At 40.3% G+C, this 20,251-nt stretch overlaps 1 protein-coding gene across 1 annotated transcript in view; it reads left to right on the forward strand.

Moving 5' to 3' along the window:
• Window positions 1–2,336, forward strand: part of LOC107389677 (gastrula zinc finger protein XlCGF57.1) — a 36,762-nt gene extending 34,426 nt beyond the window's left edge. Inside the window, exons 2-4 of the mRNA XM_054746680.2 lie at window positions 798–944; window positions 1,062–1,265; window positions 1,650–2,336. Of these exons, the coding sequence (XP_054602655.1) occupies window positions 798–944; window positions 1,062–1,265; window positions 1,650–1,900 (602 nt within the window). The 3' untranslated portion in view covers window positions 1,901–2,336. The remainder of the gene's footprint in view (window positions 1–797; window positions 945–1,061; window positions 1,266–1,649) is intronic.
• Window positions 2,337–20,251: the final 17,915 nt, after the last annotated feature.

Raw genomic sequence — 20,251 nt, forward strand, 5'->3', positions numbered from 1 at the left:
TTGCCATTAAGCTTTGTTTTCTGTGTTGTAACTGAAGACCTGTTGAGTGTTGAAATATTAGTTTTCACTAAAATCTATTGAATCCTTGAACTGACCATTATGCTCCCGCTCCATTCTTCCCCACATAGTTTAACATCCCTCAGTTGTGCAGCACCTGTTGTAATGGGAGGATGCACAGAAGGCATTATTTATAGCAATTGATGAACTTGTGGGTATGTCCACTGTAAACCCGAATAAGTTCCCAGAACTCAAAAATTTTGAGGCAATCAATTGCCTCAATTTTTTTGAGTTTTGATACTGAAAATTTTAAGTTTTCATAAATAAAATTTCTTAATAAATTTTACTCATACATTTGAAGTTTGTTAAATTAAAATTACTCATCCAATCAACTCAAAATATGTTAGTTACCACACTGTAAACCAAAAAAGTTCCCACAACTCCCAAATTTTTGAGGCGATCAAATGCCTAAAAAATTTTGAGTTGCAAAACAAAATATTCTACGTCTTTAGAAATTACATTTATCAATAAATTCTACTCAAAAACCTTGAGTTAGATTAAATTAAAATTTGTTATCCATTCAACTGAAAATGTTTTTGTTAAAGGTAAACATGCTAACCTCATCAGTATCCATTTTTTGCAGATCACCATTGTTTTTGGATGTTCCAAACAGTGATTACTGTTATTCATATTTTACAAACTGTACTTTAGTATTATGATTGCATTTTCTGCAGTTGTTGTTTAATCAATTGTTAGTTGAATTAATAGCCTAGTTTCTTTTTGTTTTTAATTTTCTCTAGGTGTGACTATTGCTCCAACTGCACAGCTGACAGACAGAAGACGATCACAAGAGGTGGAGATCTGTAAGATGAAGCTAGAGTGGCAAAAGGAAAAGATTGATGAGCTCACCAAAGAAAGAGACTATCTAAAGGAGCAATTAGCAGCATGTAAGTCCACTATTAAAAACATTACATAGCATGACAAATACTTTCTTTGCTTTAGCATTTACATAAGCATTCTGTTCTGTAACTTTGTCTGTGTTGTTTGTTTAACTGTTTTACTAGGTCTCACAAAAGAACCCACAAGGTCTGTCCAGCATCCCAGTGACGTACTGAGCATGTCTTCACTTTCCTCTGACGGGTCATTTGACAAGGGTTCTGACTCCTCCACGAGCACAACTCAAAATGACAGTCAGAAGAGGAAGAAGAAAGGCAAAGCCAAAAAGAATAAGAAGTCAAAGAAACATGATCAAATTGCAAGAACAAGAGGTATAGTGATTAAATCTTTCTATAATTTGATCCTACATGCTGTATTGTACAGCTGTTCCTCTGAGTTGATTATGTTATTTAACCCTTCTAGTGTCTCTAGAGACTTATGTGTGACTAAAATTAAATAATCTTTCATAAATTCCAGTTTTTAGATTGCTTTCATCCTTAGCTTGAAAACTCACAAATGTAATAAAGTAGAGCTGGCATGTCTGTTCTCACGGTGCGGGGGCTCGTTCCGACGCCCACACAGTATAAAAATGCAAATGACGACTTTAGTTGTCATTGGCAGTTAATGAGTAAATTTAGAAATATGTGTGTTACATTACTACACTGTTACATAAAATTCATAATCTCAATATAACACATTTGTTCTCTAAATTGCAGCCCAGAATCCCAAACAAGTGGTCACCCGGTATGAGAGGATTTTGAGGCTGTTCAAAAGAGGAGGGACCGTGTCAGCTGCCTTTAAACGTCTGGGAGTGGACCGGAACACAATTGTGGCAACTGCTCCAATTGCTGAGCTTTTCATTGTTGCACCTGATAGGTATAAAGAATTAGAAAAAACAAACAGGGAAATAAACTGTCATTGTTTGCAACACATTGTGCTGCAGCAATCAGTGCAGATCCAGAACTAGAGGACAAACGTGAGTCCTATTAGCCTTCTGGAAAGTTGCTTCCTCTTAAAAAAAAGACTAGATTTGTGTGGGTTTATTTACATTGTGAAATGTGGTGGTAGGTCACCATTGTTAACTGCAAAAAGGGCCAGATTTAGTTATGTAGTCCAGTTGATTGGCAGATTGGTGTGATAAAAAAAAGACACTATTTTTGGTTTGCATGACTTTTATTATTTTTTTACTGTTAGATTCTATGTTTATTTTAAAGATCACACATGTGATACATTTCATGTAAAAGCATACAGGTCATAAAAGTGCATCAAGCCTTGTTCTTTACTTCAAATACTGGCTAATAGTGGTTCAGCACAATGTTTGTTTTGACAGTTGTGTGTCAATATTTGTAAGCATTGTTTTGATGTTTTATAATTGACATCTTAAAAATAAAGTGCTTTCTGTATCTGTGTTGTCCTTTATTTTTGTTACAATGTATTTTGAAAAACTTTCACTTTTATTAATAGGTTGTAAGGTATATATAGTCTCCACTTTAGATGAGCTCACTCAAAATACTTAACTAAGAAATAGTAAATGGTTTGTAACGTTCTAAAGTAGTTTATTAATATATTTATAATAATTGATAGATTATCTATTGAAAAAGAAGTGGGTCGGTAGGGAGCTGCATCTTTGGAAGCCGTTAAGTGACAATTGTAAATGTATTGTAAGACATCTGTTAACATTTAGTAGCTGACTGATGTAGTCATGAGATTCAGTGTTTAGAAAACATCTAGTGAGACTCTAGTAAATGTAGTAAATGTTTAGTTTATAGTATTATATAGGGTATGTTAACCATTTACTTACCCTTTACCAATGGGGTTGTATGCTGTTTTACATCATGAAAGGACTGGTTTGTAAATGATGGAGAGCAGAGTTTATAAATGATTAATCAATGACTTATAGATCATGAAACATCCTGAATAAAGTGTGACACAGTAGCTTCTTCATCATGAATAAAGCCTTAATAGTGGTGCTTGTAAGCTGTTAAGTAATTATGATCATGTTTTTGTAGATGCTTTACAAATTATTAAATAACCATTAACCAATGCTTTACTGATGATTAACTAATGCTTAATAGTGTGCACTTATGGCGTAGAAGTAACACAGCATTTCAGACAAAGAACATCATACTAACAGTTTAATACGGTGGTGGTAGTGTGGTGGTCTGGGATTATTTTGCTGCTTCAGGACCTGGAAGGTTTGCTGTGATAGATGGGACCATGAATTCTACTGTACCAAAACATCCTGAAGGAGAATGTCCGGCCATCTGTTCGTCAACTAAAGCTGAAGCGATCTTGGGTGCTGCAGCAGGACAATGACCCAAAACACACCAGCAAATCCACCTCATTTATGACACTCCAATGTGTTGAAAATTCACCCTTAAAACAAATCATCTCTACATAACACACAAAAATGATTACGTTTTTAATTTGTTTACAATTCTGGTTTTGATTACACACCTGGGAATAAAGGGGAAATGAAGTGGTTAAAACTCAGAAATATACAAATATTTTATTATTTTTGTGAGGACTGAAGCCAAGGATGAAATTGATGTAAAACAAATTGGGACTTTTAAACTTTTAAATGAGGAAGTATTGTTTCAGCATTTTTTGTGCACTAAGACAAAAATCATTACTTTAAAAAAATTTTCATGAAAATAAGACATTACACAAAACTAACTACAAAACTACGAAGTGAGCAAAACATATTTTTATGTTTATTTGTGACACAGCTACAATTCACCCCCAAAACAGGTCCTCTGGACATAACACACAAAAAATGTATTGATTTTTATCATAGTTCTGGTTTTGATCATAATCCTGGCATATCTCAGAAACACACTAATATTTTATTAAATTTTTGAGGGCAGAAGCTAAGAATGAAATTCATGTAAAAACTGAACTTTTATTACATAATTTTTCTAGAGGAACTTTTGTTTCAGCATTTTTTTTTTTGCCCACTAGAAGCAGAAATGTTAGAAAATAAATGTGTCAAATTTGTAATAATTTGGTGCCCTGCTACAAAAGCATGTCCTCACCCGCACTCTTCGCTCAGCTGACCAGGGTTTATTGGTCCCTTGCTCCAGGTGCAGATCTAGCGGCGATTGCGCGTTTGCAGTATTGGCTCCAACTCTGTGGAACGGTCTCCCTTTGACTGTTAGGCAGGTGCCTTCCCTCCAGATGTTTAAGTCCCGTCTGAAGGCCCGTTGTCATCTTCAGGTGTTTTCACCATTGGGGTGCAACTTTGCCTTGATTTAATTAGATTTTTCTTTTATCTGTATTTATGCTGTTTTTATTGTGTGTTTATCTTTTATTGTATTTGTTAGTATGATTAATTTTATTGTGTTCATCACCTTGGGCTTCTGCTAACGGTTGCGGAAGGTGCTCTATAAACGAATAAATGAAAATGAAATGCTCTTGTATGGTGGACTGTCCCGTTGACTGACGTCCATAGCAGTGAGTATGTCACATTGCTTGCTGTCCAAATAGCATGCAGAAACAGTTTAAAATACAACTGTAGGTTTCACCCAAGGACTGACATCCATGGCTAGACTAGATATTCACATATATAGGATGGTTTGTCAGGCTAAGTTTTCAATGCTTTCAGTTTTATTTTCTTGGGTTTATTGGGTTTGTAAGACTTTGGCTTCAAAACTTCTGAACTTTGCAAGCACTATTCTGTGCCTGAAAGATCAACATCAGCCCACACAGATTCTGCAAGATACAAAATAAAGATATCAAAATTTCTAGGAGCTCAGTTTGATCATTGGTGTCCTAGAGATGCAAATATTTGATTGTTCATTACACCCATACTTGCTTTGCTGGTAAACTCTGTCCTCAGGATCTCTGGTTATTGATTATTTCCTTCCTCTGAGGACAAAAATCTTCCATTCAAGATATGGTGTGTCATGATTTTTCTGAAAGAGAATTAAAACAAGAATAAGAGTTTCTTTTTTTATCCATTTGAAATTATACACATATGTGAAAATAGGACACCCACCATAACACAGTTTTACGATTCTGAATGATAACAGAAACAGGTCTTGATCTCGTGGACAGAGCACAGACAAACCCTGCTGCCAATGGTACATGAACGACGTGACAGACTCTGAGCTTTGTTTCCCTCATTCAAGGTTGGGACTCCAACCCCAACACTAATGTATGCACAGACCTCCATGGAGCAATATTGTTCTACTTCAACCTTGTTTGCATAGTTTTGTCTCTCTGCACATGGGTTTGGAGTGATTTTGGAAATGGGTGAAAGGAAAATTGTGGAACAGAGTGAGGAAATCATGAAAACTATCCTGTGAAGATTAAATAAATTATTCATGTGCAAAATTTGTTGGAGCTCAAAATGGCCCAGGAGCTCTAATAAATGGTCAACCACAACCTCATGATAAATTCCTACAATGGAAAGGTTGCTTTTCACCACTCACTTAAACGAGCTGCATGCTGATTGGCCAATAATGGGTAATAATTTTATACACAGCTGTGCGCCACGTCCAGATACCTCAATAAGCTAGCTCTTTTTCTAAATCTGGATATTCCCAGTAAATTCTGGAAGTTTATGTGTTTTCTGACATTCGTCTTTGATGTTTTCATCTGTTCTGACAAGGCAGTGTTGTTCTGCGGTTAGTATTGCCAGCACCAACATTTATATACTGCAGACTTTGAAGTGGGTTGGATTCAAGGGGCGATCTCCGACTGCCCAAAGTGAAACCCACATGGAAGTGACAAAAATTGCAGTTCCCCTCTCATCCACTAGGGGTTGGCATCGTAAAGAAGCAGGTTCCCGTTTGGCGTTTTCACATCTGCACTGGCCCAGTCAGATCTAGGAAGCGTTGACCTGATCGGCCAGATTATGTTCACAAATCCTTCTCAGGAACAAGGATGTCTCCGAGCATGTGGGTGGGACAAAAGACACGGGGAGACGTTTGTGTTGTCCTCCTTAGGTTAGTACACAAAAATGGCCGTGAGCAGCGTTGTTTTTGGAGACTCTGATATGAAGCACAGCTTCCTGCTCTCACTGAAAATTGCTGTGTGCTCCTCACAGGAGTTTGTACTCGCTCTGCCGAGGCTGGAGCAGCAGGTCCGAGCAACAGACAGAGAAGATGTTTACTCCACTGCGTCCAGACTGATAATGCGGGCGCATATGGAAAGCTAATTCTACCCACAATTCAGAGGTTCCCTCTATAGGTAGACGTGAAGTTCAGCGAGGCAATCAGTCAGTGGGTGTTTTGGGTCAGCTCCGCACAAAGAGGACCGCCAGAGAGCAGATCCCCAAAACTGGTCAGCTGAGCACAAAAAATGCACAGATTACCCAGATCCATTCATCCATGCATTTCAAGCCACTTATTCAGAGTTGGGTCACGGGGCAGCAACCTAAGCAGGGAGGCCCAGATGTCCCTCTCCCCAGCTACTTGGGCCAGCTCTTCCAGTGGAATCCCCTGGACAGTCAAGAGACATAGTCCCTCAGTTGGTTGTGGTGAAGAAGCATCCTGACCAGATGCCCGAGCCACCTCAAGTATCCTCTCGATGTGGAGAAGCAGTGGATCTACTCCAAGCCCCTCCCTGATGACCAAGCTTTTCACCCTATCTCTAAGAGAGAGACCAGCTGCCCTGCGAAGAAAATTAATTTAGTCTCAGCACTCCACCACGGCAGACCGGTACAGCGCCCGCAGTACTGTAGATGCAGCACCAATCCGCCCATCAAGCTCACTCTCTGTTTTTCCGTCACTCGTGAACAGGACAGCGAGAAACTTTTAACTCTTTCAATTGAGGCAGGACCTCATCCCTGACATGGAGAAGGCATTTTTCTCATTGTGTAGTGATCCTGTCCACTGTGGACCAGGCAGTGGAAAAGTGCATTGTGGGTAGCCGGTTTTCAATAGTTTTTTTCTATTTTGGTGTGTTTTCAGGAACTATTACTAGGGATGTGTTGGTTGTAGTTAGTCTCTTGTTTAATGTTCTGATGGTGAAATGTTTTGTTGTTAATTTAGCACCATGAGTAGCAGTTCCATTTTAAGGAATGGGACCACGGTGCCGTTCTGCTGTTCAGTTTCAAAGTTCACTGTGATCGCAAGTTTCTGTGTCCCTGCTCTTGTTGGGTAGTAGCTGTTAGCATTTTGCTCTCCCTATCATGTCGGCATGGCAGCCGCTAATATTCAAAAGTTGGCCATGCTTGTTACTCATGTGCACCTAGGGCATGCAAATCTCTCAGCACAACATCTGTTAAAGGTAGTGGCCAGACTCAGCGTTAAAATTGTAGAGATACAGTACAACTACACTTTACCATCTATATAAATATAAACTGAGTTCAGTTTTTTTTTTTAATCTTTTATTTTCATTTATTGACATTAAAATAAAAATACAATCAGAACTAAATTGCTGCAAGCCAAAATGAAAAAGGGGACAGAAAGAAGAAAAACTTATGTTGTCTGCCCCTTTTAACTAAAATAGCATTAATATAAATGAAATAATCATATGACTCTTAAGGAAATTGAACAATATAGTTCCTGGACTTGTTGGTCGACAAAATCTCAACCCATGAATTTGAGAAAAAAATAGAAAAAGAAAACAAGTTACACAGAAAGAAGCATTAAGTTACAGATCTATATACATACATATATACACATACAAGCACATACTAGGTTAATATTTTGTTCCTTTAATCCCCCCCACCCTCCTCCCCTCACACATTTATGTAACGGATCTATATAAGTTAATCGTTTTATTTTTTATCTCTTTTTTGAAAGTCAATATTGTTTTTGCATTCTTGAGTTCAGTATTCAATTTATTCCACAATTTAACTCCATATATGGAGACACAATGTTCCTTTACGAGTATCCGATGTCTAGGTATATTAAATAATTCATGTCCCTTTAAATCATATTTGCTATGTCTTTTTGAAAATCGTTTAATTAATCCTGCAGGTACGTTCCTTTTGTTTGCATTATACATAAATTTTAAAATATTGTAGTCCACCAGATCATAGAATTTTAGTGTTTTTAATTTAATAAATAATGGATTGGACGGATCTCTGTAGTTGCTCCTTGTGATTATTCTTATTGATTTTTCTGTAAGATGTAAATGGAATTTGTGTAAGTTTTATATGTTGTTCCCCAGATTTCAATGCAGTAGTTCAGGTATGGTACGATCAGTGAGTTATATAACAAATATAATGAATTATTATCAAGCAACCCTTTTGCTCTATGTAACAGTGCAATCGTTTTAGATATTTTAGTTTTGACACTGTTTATATGTAGTTTCCATGACAGTTTTTCATCAATGATGACTCCCAGATACTTGACTTCTTGAACTCTTTTAATATTAATCTCATCTATATTTAATTAAATTTCATCATTTGAATTTGTATTACTAAATATCATAAAACAGGATTTATCACTGTTTAATGATAGTTTGTTTCCATCAAACCATAGTTTAATTTTTTTCATCTCTGCTTGTATCACTTCTATCATCTGCTCAACATTATCTCCTGAATAGTAAAAAGTTGTATCATCTGCAAATAAGGTGCATTTTAATATATTGGATGCCTCAACAATGTCATTTATATAAATGATAAATAGTTTAGGGCCCAATACCGACCCTTGTGGTACACCACAAGTAATGTTATTTATATGTGATTTTGTGTTGTTTATTTGAACATATTGCTGCCTATCGGTAAGATAACTAGTTATCCATTTTAGGGCCATCCCTTTGATGCCATATTTACAAAGTTTTTTAATAAGAATTGTATGATCCACTGTATCGAATGCTTTTTTTAAATCAATAAAGATACTTATGAGATGATTTTTTTTGTCAAGGGCTTCCGATATTTCTTCTGTTAATTCCATTAATGCCATGGATGTTGAATGATTTGTTCTAAAACCATACTGACTGTCATTTAATATCTCTTCATTGATCAGGAATCGGTCCAACCTGGCAATATATAATTTTTCTAATATTTTTGAGAATTGTGACAATAAAGATATTGGTCTGTAGTTGGAAAAGATATGTTTGTCTCCACTTTTATGAAGTGGTATGACTTTTGCAATTTTCATCCTGTTAGGAAATGTCCCTGTTGCAAAAGATAAATTACATATGTAAGTCAATGGATGAATAATACTTTCTATTATATTTTTTATTAATGTTATGTCTAAACCGTCACAGTCAGTACTTCTTTTATTGATGCATTTATTGATAATATTTCTTATTTCATCACTAGTTACTGGACTTAAATATATACTGTTTTCATTGCTTTTGATATTCTCACCTATACTATAATTTGTTCTTTTTGGAATGTTTTTTGCCAGGTCAGGTCCCACATTAGTAAAAAAATTGTTAAATTCATTTACTATTTTACTGGTTTCACTAATTTCAGACTGTCCGTTTTCAAAATAATTTGGAACAGTTGAAGCTATTTGATTTCTTTTTATGACATTATTTATTATTCCCCAAGTTGCTCTAATATTATTTTTGTTTTCTTCTAATAAATTGCTATAATATTCCTTTTTTTGTCTTTTGATTATAGAAACTAATTTATTCTTATATTTTTTGTATTTCCTTTCTGCTTCACTTGTTCTTAGTTTTAAAAAACATCTATATAATGTATTTTTTTTCTTACAGGCGTTCAGCAGCCCTTTTGTCATCCATGGTTTGTTCATCCTCCCTCTTGGTGTTTGAGTTTTTGTTTTACAGTTTTTGTCATATTGACTACATAATATTGTTATAAAAGAATTGTAAGCCATGTTTACATCATCAACATATACTTCTTCCCAGTTTTGTTGTTCCAGATCTCTTTTTAGTGCGTCTATAGTGTTTTGTGACCTGTCCCTTATAAGTTTTTCCATTTTTTGTTGATTTTTGATCTGGTGATTTTTATAGACTGTGAAAATTGGCAGATGATCACTGATATCAGTCATCACTATTCCACTTCTCTCTATCCCTTCTGAAGCATTAGTAAATATATTATCTATAATTGTTGAGCTATGCGCGTCAATTCTTGTTGGTTTGGTTATCAGTGGAAACAGACCCAGTAGATACATTGAATTTATGAAGTCGTTTGCTGTCTTTGAATTGTTTACATTTTCCAGGTCAACATTAAAGTCCCCACAGAGAAATACATCCTTGTTACAGATTCCACTCAACATCTCAGTAATTGTATTTGTACATGTTTCTACACAAGATCCAGGTGCTCTATAGATACAACTTATTATTATGTTTTTTGTCTTTTCAGAGATTATTTCAATAGTGATCATTTCCATGACATCTTGGATGGCTGTTGACATGTTATGAATGACTTTACTTTTTAAATTGTGACATACATACAGTGCAACACCACCTCCTCTTTTATTATTCCGATTCATAAAGTACATTTCATACCCCTCTACAGGTGCTGGCCAGTAAATTAGAATATCATCAAAAAGTTGAAAATATTTCAGTAATTCCATTCAAAACGTGAAACTTGTACATTATATTCATGCAATGCACACAGACCAATGTATTTCCAATGTTCATTACATTTAAATTAGATATTCATAAGTGACAACTAATGAAAACTCCAAATTTGGTATCTCAAAAAATTAGAATATTCTGAAAAGGCTGAATATAGAAGACACCTGCTGCCACTCTAATCAGCTGATTTACTCAAAACACCTGCAAAGGCCTTTAAAAGGTCCCTCAGTCTTGTTTTGAAGGCACCACAATCATGGGGAAGACTTCTGACTTAACAGCTGTCCAAAAGACAATCATTGACACCTTGCACAAGGAGGGCAAGACACAAAAGGTGATTGCTAAAGAAGCTGGCTGTTCGCAGAGCTCTGTGTCCAAGCACATTAACAGACAGGCGAAGGGACGGATAAAATGTGGTAGAAAAAAGTGTACAAGCTCTAGGGATAACCGCACCCTGCAGAGAATTGTGACGACAAACCCATTCAAAAATGTGGGGGAGATCCACAAAGAGTGGACTGCAGCTGGAGTCAGCGCTTCAAGAACCACCACGAGGAGACTCATGAAAGACATGGGATTCAGGTGTCGCATTCCGTGTGTCAAGCCACTCTTGAACAAGAAACAGCGCAAGAAGCGTCTCGCCTGGGCCAAGGACAAAAAGGACTGGACTGATGCTGAGTGGTCCAAAGTTATGTTTTCTGATGAAAGCAAGTTCTGCATTTCCTTTGGAAATCAAGGACCCAGAGTCTGGAGGAAGAGCGGAGAAGCACAGAATCCACGTTGCATGAGGTCCAGTGTAAAGTTTCCACCGTCAGTGATGGTGTGGGGTGCCATGTCATCTGCCGGTGTTGGCCCACTCTGTTTCCTGAGGTCCAGGGTCAATGCAGCCGTCTACCAGGAAGTTTTAGAGCACTTCATGCTTCCTGCTGCTGACCAACTTTATGGGGATGCAGACTTCACCTTTCAACAGGACTTGGCACCTGCACACAGTGCCAAAACCACCAGCACCTGGTTCAAGGACCATGGTATCCCTGTCCTTGATTGGCCAGCAAACTTGCCTGACCTTAACCCCATAGAAAATCTATGGGGTATTGTGAAGCGGAGGATGCAATACGCTAGACCCAACAATGCAGAGGAGCTGAAGACGACTATCAGAGCAACCTGGGCTCTCATAACACCTGAGCAGTGCCACAGACTGATCGAGTCCATGCCACGCCGCATTACTGCAGTTATTGAGGCAAAAGGAGCCCCGACTAAGTATTGAGTGCTATACATGCACATTCTTTTCATGTTCATTCTTTTCAGTTGGCCAATATTAGAGAAACAAACATTTTTTCATTGGCCTTTAGAATATTCTAATTTTCTGAGATACCAGATTTGATGTTTTCATTGGTTGTCACCTATAAATATCAAAATTAAACGTAATAAACATCGGAAATACATTGGTCAGTGTGCATTGCATGAATATAATGTACAAGTTTCACGTTTTGAATGGAATTACTGAAATATTTTCAACCTTTTGATGATATTCTAATTTACTGGCCAGCACCTGTATTTGTACCTCCTCCTCATCTCCTTCTTTTAACCATGTTTCTGTTATAGCAATGATTTGAAATGGTTTTTTATTTTGTGTTAAATAATCCAATATTTTAGAGTAATTGCAATACAAACTTCTACTATTGAAGTGAATGATCGAGAGTGTTCCTTCTGTCAAAACTGAATCCCTTAGTTCTTGTTCACTAAAATATTCACATTTATTATTAATATGTGTGTACAAATTATTTTCTAGTTCCTTTCCAGGGTCATATATCTTGTATTCTAGTTCCTCATAAGTATTTGTTGTTATGTCCATATGCTTGTGTTGTGGTTTACTTGTATCTTATTTATGTGATGCTATATGAGATTTTACTTGATTCTACATCCCTCTTCCAACTTTCACTGTTAATTAAATTTTTCCAGTTCTCCCAGCTCCTTTATTATCCTAGCCTGTGACCCTTCTTGTTCTCTGATCCATACACTCCCGTTCCTTGTCCATGTAGCTACAATTTTTTTCTGCTTTTTTAGCATCCGTGCCTCTCTAGCTATTGTCCCATTTTTTTTGGTTAAATGTTCATTTATGTACACATTGGTGCCTCTAAGCTTGTTTGCTTGTAACAGAATGCTGTTTCTTTGTTTTCTGCTGGTGAACCTTACAATAATAGTTGGTTTAGCTTTCTCAAATTTTTTTGGCAGTGCATGACATATTGAAATAGCATCTCTTTGAATAGTTATGTCCTTGCTGTGCAGAAAAGTAACAACTTGCTGCTCTAGTGTCTCAAGTTCTTTGTCTGAAGCCTCTTCTGCTGAGTCATGATTTGCTACTGCTTTTGCGTAGCTTCTGTGTCGGGTTTCTAGTCCCATTATCACCAAATCCTCTCGTCTTGTATATTGTTCAAGTTCATCAACTCTTTGCTCCAAGGCTGAAATCTTCTTATCTTTTTCAGTTAACAGTATTTTAAGCTCCTTCACCTCCTCCATCAGTCTCAATAATCGATCCTGCTGCGATGTTACTTTTGACAGTTCACCTGACATAAAGTTCAGAGATCGTTTGATCTCCTCCAGGTCTTCTGTGGCCATTTCTTTACCTCGTCCACCGGCTCTTCCTCCTGGCATCTCTTCCTCTCACCTGCAACCGTCGTCCTCTGGTTCCGTGCTCACCGCAACGCGATGAATGTTGTTGGGCCTGGCTCAGCAGGACCCCGCCGGAGTCGGTGTTGTTAGGCCCCGTCGGCGGAACTGGGCTGGGCCGATGGAACCGCGTCAGGCCCGGTACCGCTGGGCCGGGCCGGTAGAACCACGTCAGGCTCGGTGCGCTGGGCTGGGCCGATGGAACCACGCCAGGCCAGGTTTGTTGAGGAATTTAGTCATAAATTATTACGGAAAATCAAAATTCTCTCCTCCAGGCAGTGAAGAACTGTGTTTTGCATACATCACTCACACACGTCATATCAATCAATCAATCAATCAATCAATCAGATTTGTTTATAAAGCGCTTTTCGAACAAAGTGCTACTCAAAGTGCTTTACAAAATGACCCCAGATTCCCATAACAGGTTAAAAACATTAACAGACATATGCAAGCACACACACACACACACACACACACACACACACACACACGCACGCACACGCAGGCACGCACACACACACACACACACACACACACACACACACACACACACACACACACACACACAAGTAATAATTATATTTGGCTGAGTCCAGATGAGCCAAGTAAGGTAAGGCAAGGAAACGCCATCAGAGATACTAGGTAGCTGCTGTTGCCAGCATGGTAAATCACTGTATTTTGTTTATTATCGTGTTCCTAATTAAAACAGAAAATTGCATTTACAGCTGCAGCTAAAGGTCTGAGCCATGTGTCCGTGTCCTACACGTATTTTTCACTAACAGAGGTTTGATTAAAAAAAAACATACAACTATAAATCCATTTAGAACCGCACCGGTACTTCTGGACTCCAGCCGGCGAGTCCTGTTAGCATGACTGCCGCAGCACTAACCGTGTTAGCTCTGGTAAAGAATAAACAAATAATTTGTGAAAGCTACGACACACACACACACACACACACACACACACACACACACACACACACACACACACACACACACACACACACACACACACACACACACACACACACACACACACACACACACACACACGAGATAATCTAAAAGATGATCCCCATTTTTTAACAATAGATCCTCCTATAGGACCGGTAGAACCTATGTGCCATCCTGGATTAGAAAACAATGATCAGAGCTAACGAGTTATCATCAGGAAGATTTATTCTGGTAAGCAATCAGTTAAATATTTTCCGATGTTATATCAATAAATACACACAGTGGTAAAGCTGGCAACACGTTATTTTACTCATCTGTATATTACTGAACTATATTGGGACAATATGATGGAGCTAATCAGCTGAGAACTTAACTGAAAGCTACCAGTGGAGCACAGACATGAAATATTTAACAAACTGTACCGATTTTGGTTCTGAAGACGAACAGAATCCTCCCCGGTGTCTTAATCGGGCCGCGGGTTTTCTGAGTGAAACGGTCCAAAGCATGTCTGCATCTCCGGTTCTGATATCCAGCTGCAGGGCACGGAGTTCAGTTGAATTTCTCCGGTAATCCAATATCCGATCTTGTCGCCATATCCCAGAGAAAAAAAACCCAAATCTGACCGACTAGCAGAGGCTTCAGAAGCTACATCTGACTGATGACACATTGTTCTCTGCTATAACGCTAACACAGAAACACCAGAGTCAGGAGTTGTTTACTAGCGCTGTTTCAGCAGATCTCCTTGTGAAACGTCACTAGCTGCCCAGGGCTTAGACCGGAAGTTAGTGTCTGTTTTTCCCGTGTCAGTAAAAAAACTCAGATTTTCTTTAACTTCCAGACGTGAAAATCCAAAAACCTTTTTCATCTGAGGTTTTAATGCCTTTTTACACATGCCATTCAAAGGAATTTTGCCTCTGGCCAATATCTTTAAAATGTGCCCTGCCATAAAAGTAATTCACCAGCCACCACAACAGGCATCGACATTCCTGCAGCCGCAGCTCCGGTCAGCCACCTTCATCATGGAAGCACATAACGTGGCCCACACAAACTCAATGTCCCCCATCTTCCCAGGAACATTTTGGAGGTTCTGTTGGGGGTAGGAATTGAAACTTCTTCTGACAGGAGACTCCGCCAGACGTTCCCAGCAGACCCTCACAATACGTTTAGGCCTGTCAAGTTTCATCAGATGTGAACACAATATACCTAACCAGGGGGGTTCATGCTGGCTCAGATGTGAAAGAACCAATTGACTCCTATGTTAAAAATGCCATCTTCACAGCAGAAATGTTTACAGTCTGGTACAAATAAATATTTTAGGTTCAACAGCTCAAGTGTACCATCATGACAGCTTTGAAAGGAGTGGATTTTTTGTAACTCAGTTTAGATGTAATTAAACCTTGAAATTATGAATGATTAGGCTTGTATATTTTTAATTAATAGGTCTCCAATGAGCCGTCAGTGCAAGAGCTTGCTTGCCCTAGATTAGATCAGTAAGCTTGTACCTACATTATCCCAGAATTTGTTGGGTGTCATCTGCCCCTACCCTCACAGTCCCACTCTCATGACGGTGTGGAGGGGTTGTTAACCTTGGACTTAATCAAACAATCAATCAATCAATTAATTAATCAATTAATCAATGCTTTATTAATCCCAGAGGGAAATTAGAGTTTCAGTACACACAATTCAGACATCAGACATACATGGGCAAGACACATGAAAAGAATTGGTGACTGTGGTCATTCACAACCTGAGTTGTGCTTACCTTAATAGAGATAAGAGGGTAACATGAGGAATTGATTCGGGAGGAGGGAAAAAAGGCACTTTACAGCTACCCTCCACCAGGAGGGCAGCATTGCTCTGCAAAAAAACACCTCAACAGATATGCAACAGACTTCAGACAACACAGCATGAGACTCCAATAGGAAAGCAGAGGGGGGTAGAGCACTGCACGGGCCAAAAATCTGAGCCCGTGTCCGGCCCAGCCCGAGGAGGTGGAGCCCCAGCCCGACCCGGTCCGAAAAGGTTTTCAGGATTCTCTGGCCCGACCTGGGCCCGAGCCCGACTTTTTTTTAACCTTTCATAATGTTTTAGCGTGATAGAATGCTCAGCATTCTAATTATCTGTGAGAAGCGTTCTGCAGTTAAAAAAATAAATAAATAAAAGAAAAGAAAGAAAAGGTCGGGTTTTCACAGCATCTGTCTGCATTCCTTCGTGGGGGTTTGTAGCCGCTCAAGGCTGCCAGGGCGTCAGATTTGGATAACAAGAATTTGTTTGGGTCAGGCTGATAATTTTCCTCTCTGCCTTCAGTCTTTAAACTGATCATTCCAGTCCTTCAGTGAAGCGAATTTTGGGTTTTTTAACTTGTCCATACCATCCGATGACCCTCTCCGAGATGACATCCATTTTGTGCACTAATCAGAATCAGAATCAGAATGAATTTTATTGCCAGCGCTCCAGATCAGAGCATAGGAACTTGACTCCATGGTACAACCTGACCAAGGTTACACACACACATATAGACAGGACAGATACAGGCAGACCATGGGAGCAGCCATGACGGCGCTCCTTTTGTAGATGAATGAGGGAATACATGAGGAAAGTTCAGGGGAGGGAGAAAAAAAGGCATTAACAGGGTTACATCAGCAGGGTGTAGCACTCTAATGCAAAAAAAAAAAAACACCCGACATGTAAGCATGAACGTCACAGTTCACAACATGAGACCCGGTAGGTAGGAGGGAGGGGCTGGGATCCTGGTTTCCTCAGCGGGGGCTGCCTGTGTGGCGCTCAACCAGCTGAATCCACAGGTGGGAGGGAGGTCATGGGGAAGCACAGAGAGCAGAGAGTTCCTTCAACGTAATGACCTTGCTAGAGACCACAATCTGAAGGCGGGGGGGTGGGTGGATAGAGTTTCACAGCATTTGTCTGCATTCCTTCCATCGTGGGGGTTATTGCACGCAACTCCAAGGCTGCTTATGGCGTCAGATTCGATAACAGAACTTTGTTTGGGTCAGGCAGAGATAATTTTTCCTCTCTGCCTTAAAGTCTGTATTGATCATTCAAGTCCTCCAGTGAAGCCAATTCGGTGATTAAACATCTCCACACCGTCCGGTGACCCTTTCCGAGATGATATCAATCTTGCGCACTAACACCGGTAACGCAGCTAAGACATTGTCCAGCTTGCGATTCACCTCGAGCAACGTCCCAGTCTGTGAGGTATCAACACGGACGGTGCCGTCCATGGTTGCGGGTCGCCCTCCAATCGCTCCCATCATCCCAATTTTACGGAAAGCCAGATATCCTCCCACTCCAATCAGAAGAAATCCAGCGATCATCAGGCCAAATATCCACATATCTTCGACATCCTCAATGGACAGCTGAGAGAGACAGATGTTATTCCACTTCTTCCAGGAATCGAACATATATCCCGCTGCGTGTGTCCCTTGAGGGCAAGCGCGAGCCCCCTCCTCCGTCCTCATTGTAGAAAAAATCTTATCGATCGCGTTGAATGACCAATTAATTAAATCCATGCTGAAAAATAGTAATTGCAGAGGAAATGCAGAGAAGCGCTCTGTAGGCAGACGGGTCAAAAAAGAGCCTTGGGAAAATACAGATAAGGGAGCAAAAGGCAGAAGCGACTGTTCCCTGTGAGTGCCGGAAGAAGAACCGGTATCGCAGCTAGAACATTGTCCAGCTTACGATTCACCTCGAGTAACTTCCCAATCTGAGAAGTCTCCAAACGGACGGTGATTTCCCTGGGTGCGGGTCGCCCTCCAATCGCTCCCGTCTTCCCAAATTTACAGAAAACCAGATATCCTCCCACTCCAATCAGGAGAAATCCAGTGATCATCAGGCCAAATATCCACACGTCTTCGATATCCTCAATGGACAGGAATCCCGCTTATACCCCACCGGGTGTGTCCCCTGTGGACATGTGGGAGCCCCCTGCTCCGTTCTCATTGTTGAAAAAATCTTATCAATCGCGTTGAATGACCAGTTTATTCAAATCCATGGTTAAAAATAGGGTTTTTCAGAAGAAATGCAGAGAAGCGCTCTGTGGGCAGACAGGACAAAGAGCCTAGGGGGAAAAAGATAAGGGAGCGAAAAGAGAAGCGTCTACTCTGCGAGTGCCAGGAAGAAGAAGGCCTTGATTGGGATACATAAATTTAAGAGTGTGTGTCAATGCCAGTGGTGGGTCATCCATAGGGGGTACTAGGACACCTCTACAGCACCACCCTCCCTGACATGAAGGGAAAAAACAATCAAAAGTTAAAAAAGCTACAATATGTATATTTATCATTAATGTGTCAGTTATGCCTAATTGTGTGTGCCTACATTCAGTGTGAACTATTTACACATAATTTTCCCCAGCTGTCACCTAAAAGGAACTACTGTAAATACATTTAAAATCAGTTGGAAAGTCATTAATATATATTTTGAAATAAAGAATAACCACTGACAATTACGCCAAGCAGTTAATGGAAGCCAGGACAAACTTTCATACAGAGTGCAGTGGTGAGATCTGAAAGGACAGCACTTAACAAAATGACACAAGATGTTGTAAACAACATAGAGAGAATGAAGCCTGGATGCTGATGTCACGTTGCGGAGTAGTTGGAGGCGGACCATGTGTGGTGGAGCAGATCAGGAGGCAGAAATGCAGGCACGGATAAAATAAAAGTGGATTTAATGGCAGAGCGGGAACAACAGAACAAAACAACGCTGACAACAAACAATGATCCGACAAAGACTCAAACAAGACGGGAGGTATAAATACTCAGGGAAACAATCAGGAACACATGGGCAGATTAACAAGGGGCAGGTGAGAACAATAAAGACTAATCAGGAGGCAGGGGAGAGTCACAGACAGGGAGGCAGGAGCAGATTGTGACAGTACCCCCCTTTAAGGAGTGAATACCTGATGCCCACAAAACCCCCATAACTCGGGAGACTCGGGACACTGGAACACGGGGACTCAGGAACTGGAACACATGGACTCGAACTGGAACACTGCAGCAGCAGGCGCGGGACCCTGAAGAGGCTGCAGCAGCAGATGCGGGACCCTGAAGAGGCTGCAGCAGCAGGGGACCCTGTAGAGGCTGCAGCGACGGGACTCTGAAGAGGCTGCAACATGGAGGACCTGCAGGCGTAGGCCCCACAGGCGTGGACCAGGAAGTTGATGAACAGCCGGAGCGACGCGAGGAAACCAGGATCGGCGGCAGGTACTCGACAAATGGTCAGAGCAGGTGCACATCAGGATCAAGCTGGGTCCATAGGCGGAGGCTCGGGTGAAGGGAAGCAGAAATGGAGCGGGAAGACCAGCCCTACCACCCCTAAGAATGTTGGCGTGCGTTGGGGGTTTTTACCTCACCAAAACTCCAGGATCCGCAGCTTCCATGGGAAAACAGGACGGGGCGAAACAGCAGGAGAGGAGAATGATTTTGACCACCCCGAGAACAGGTAGGATGCCTCAAAACCCCTCAATGGGTTCGACCACCCCGAGAACAGGTAGGATGCGCAGAAAACCCCTCAAGTCAAAATCTCCCTCCGCTGAAAAGGAGACAAAGCAAAAAATAATCCTCCAGGCAGATGACTAGAGCTCACCACAGGTCCAGGTTGGTCGGATCATTCTATCACGTTGCGGAGTAGTTGGAGGTGGACCATTTGTGGTGGAGCAGATCAGGAGGCAGGAATGCAGGCACGGATAAAATAAAAGTGGATTTAATGGCAGAGCGGGAATGACAGAACAAAACAACGCTGACAACAAACAATGATCCAACAAAGACTCAAACAAGATGGGAGGTATAAATACTCAGGGAAACATTCAGGAACACATGGGCAGATTAATTAGGGGCAGGTTTTACGTGCCATGCCCCTTTTCGGCCACAAGATGGCCCCAGAGGCCTTTGCCTCGCCTGTCTCCCGGTGCCCAGTTGTCTTTAATCCGAGGTAATTACTGGACAGCTGTTAAAAGCTGCTCCACAGCCATTAGTTCCTGGAGAAGGTCCAAGGGTAGAATAGACTGGCAACAGTTTATTGTGCTCTCTTCTCCTCGGTTCGCTTTTGATATAACTCTGTTCGCTCACTAGACTTTGGTTTATTCTCACTTGGATACTTGGATTACGGATTTGGATTAAGGATAAGACTTTTTGGCAATTTGACTTCGGACCGGCATTTGGATTTAGGCTTTGGATCTCCCCTTTTGTGTAAATAGTATATTCTCGGTTGTTTACCCCCATCCCCTTCTGGGTTGGCGT

This window comes from Nothobranchius furzeri, chromosome 14, assembly GCF_043380555.1.
Source record: "Nothobranchius furzeri strain GRZ-AD chromosome 14, NfurGRZ-RIMD1, whole genome shotgun sequence".
Classification (NCBI taxonomy): domain Eukaryota; kingdom Metazoa; phylum Chordata; class Actinopteri; order Cyprinodontiformes; family Nothobranchiidae; genus Nothobranchius; species Nothobranchius furzeri.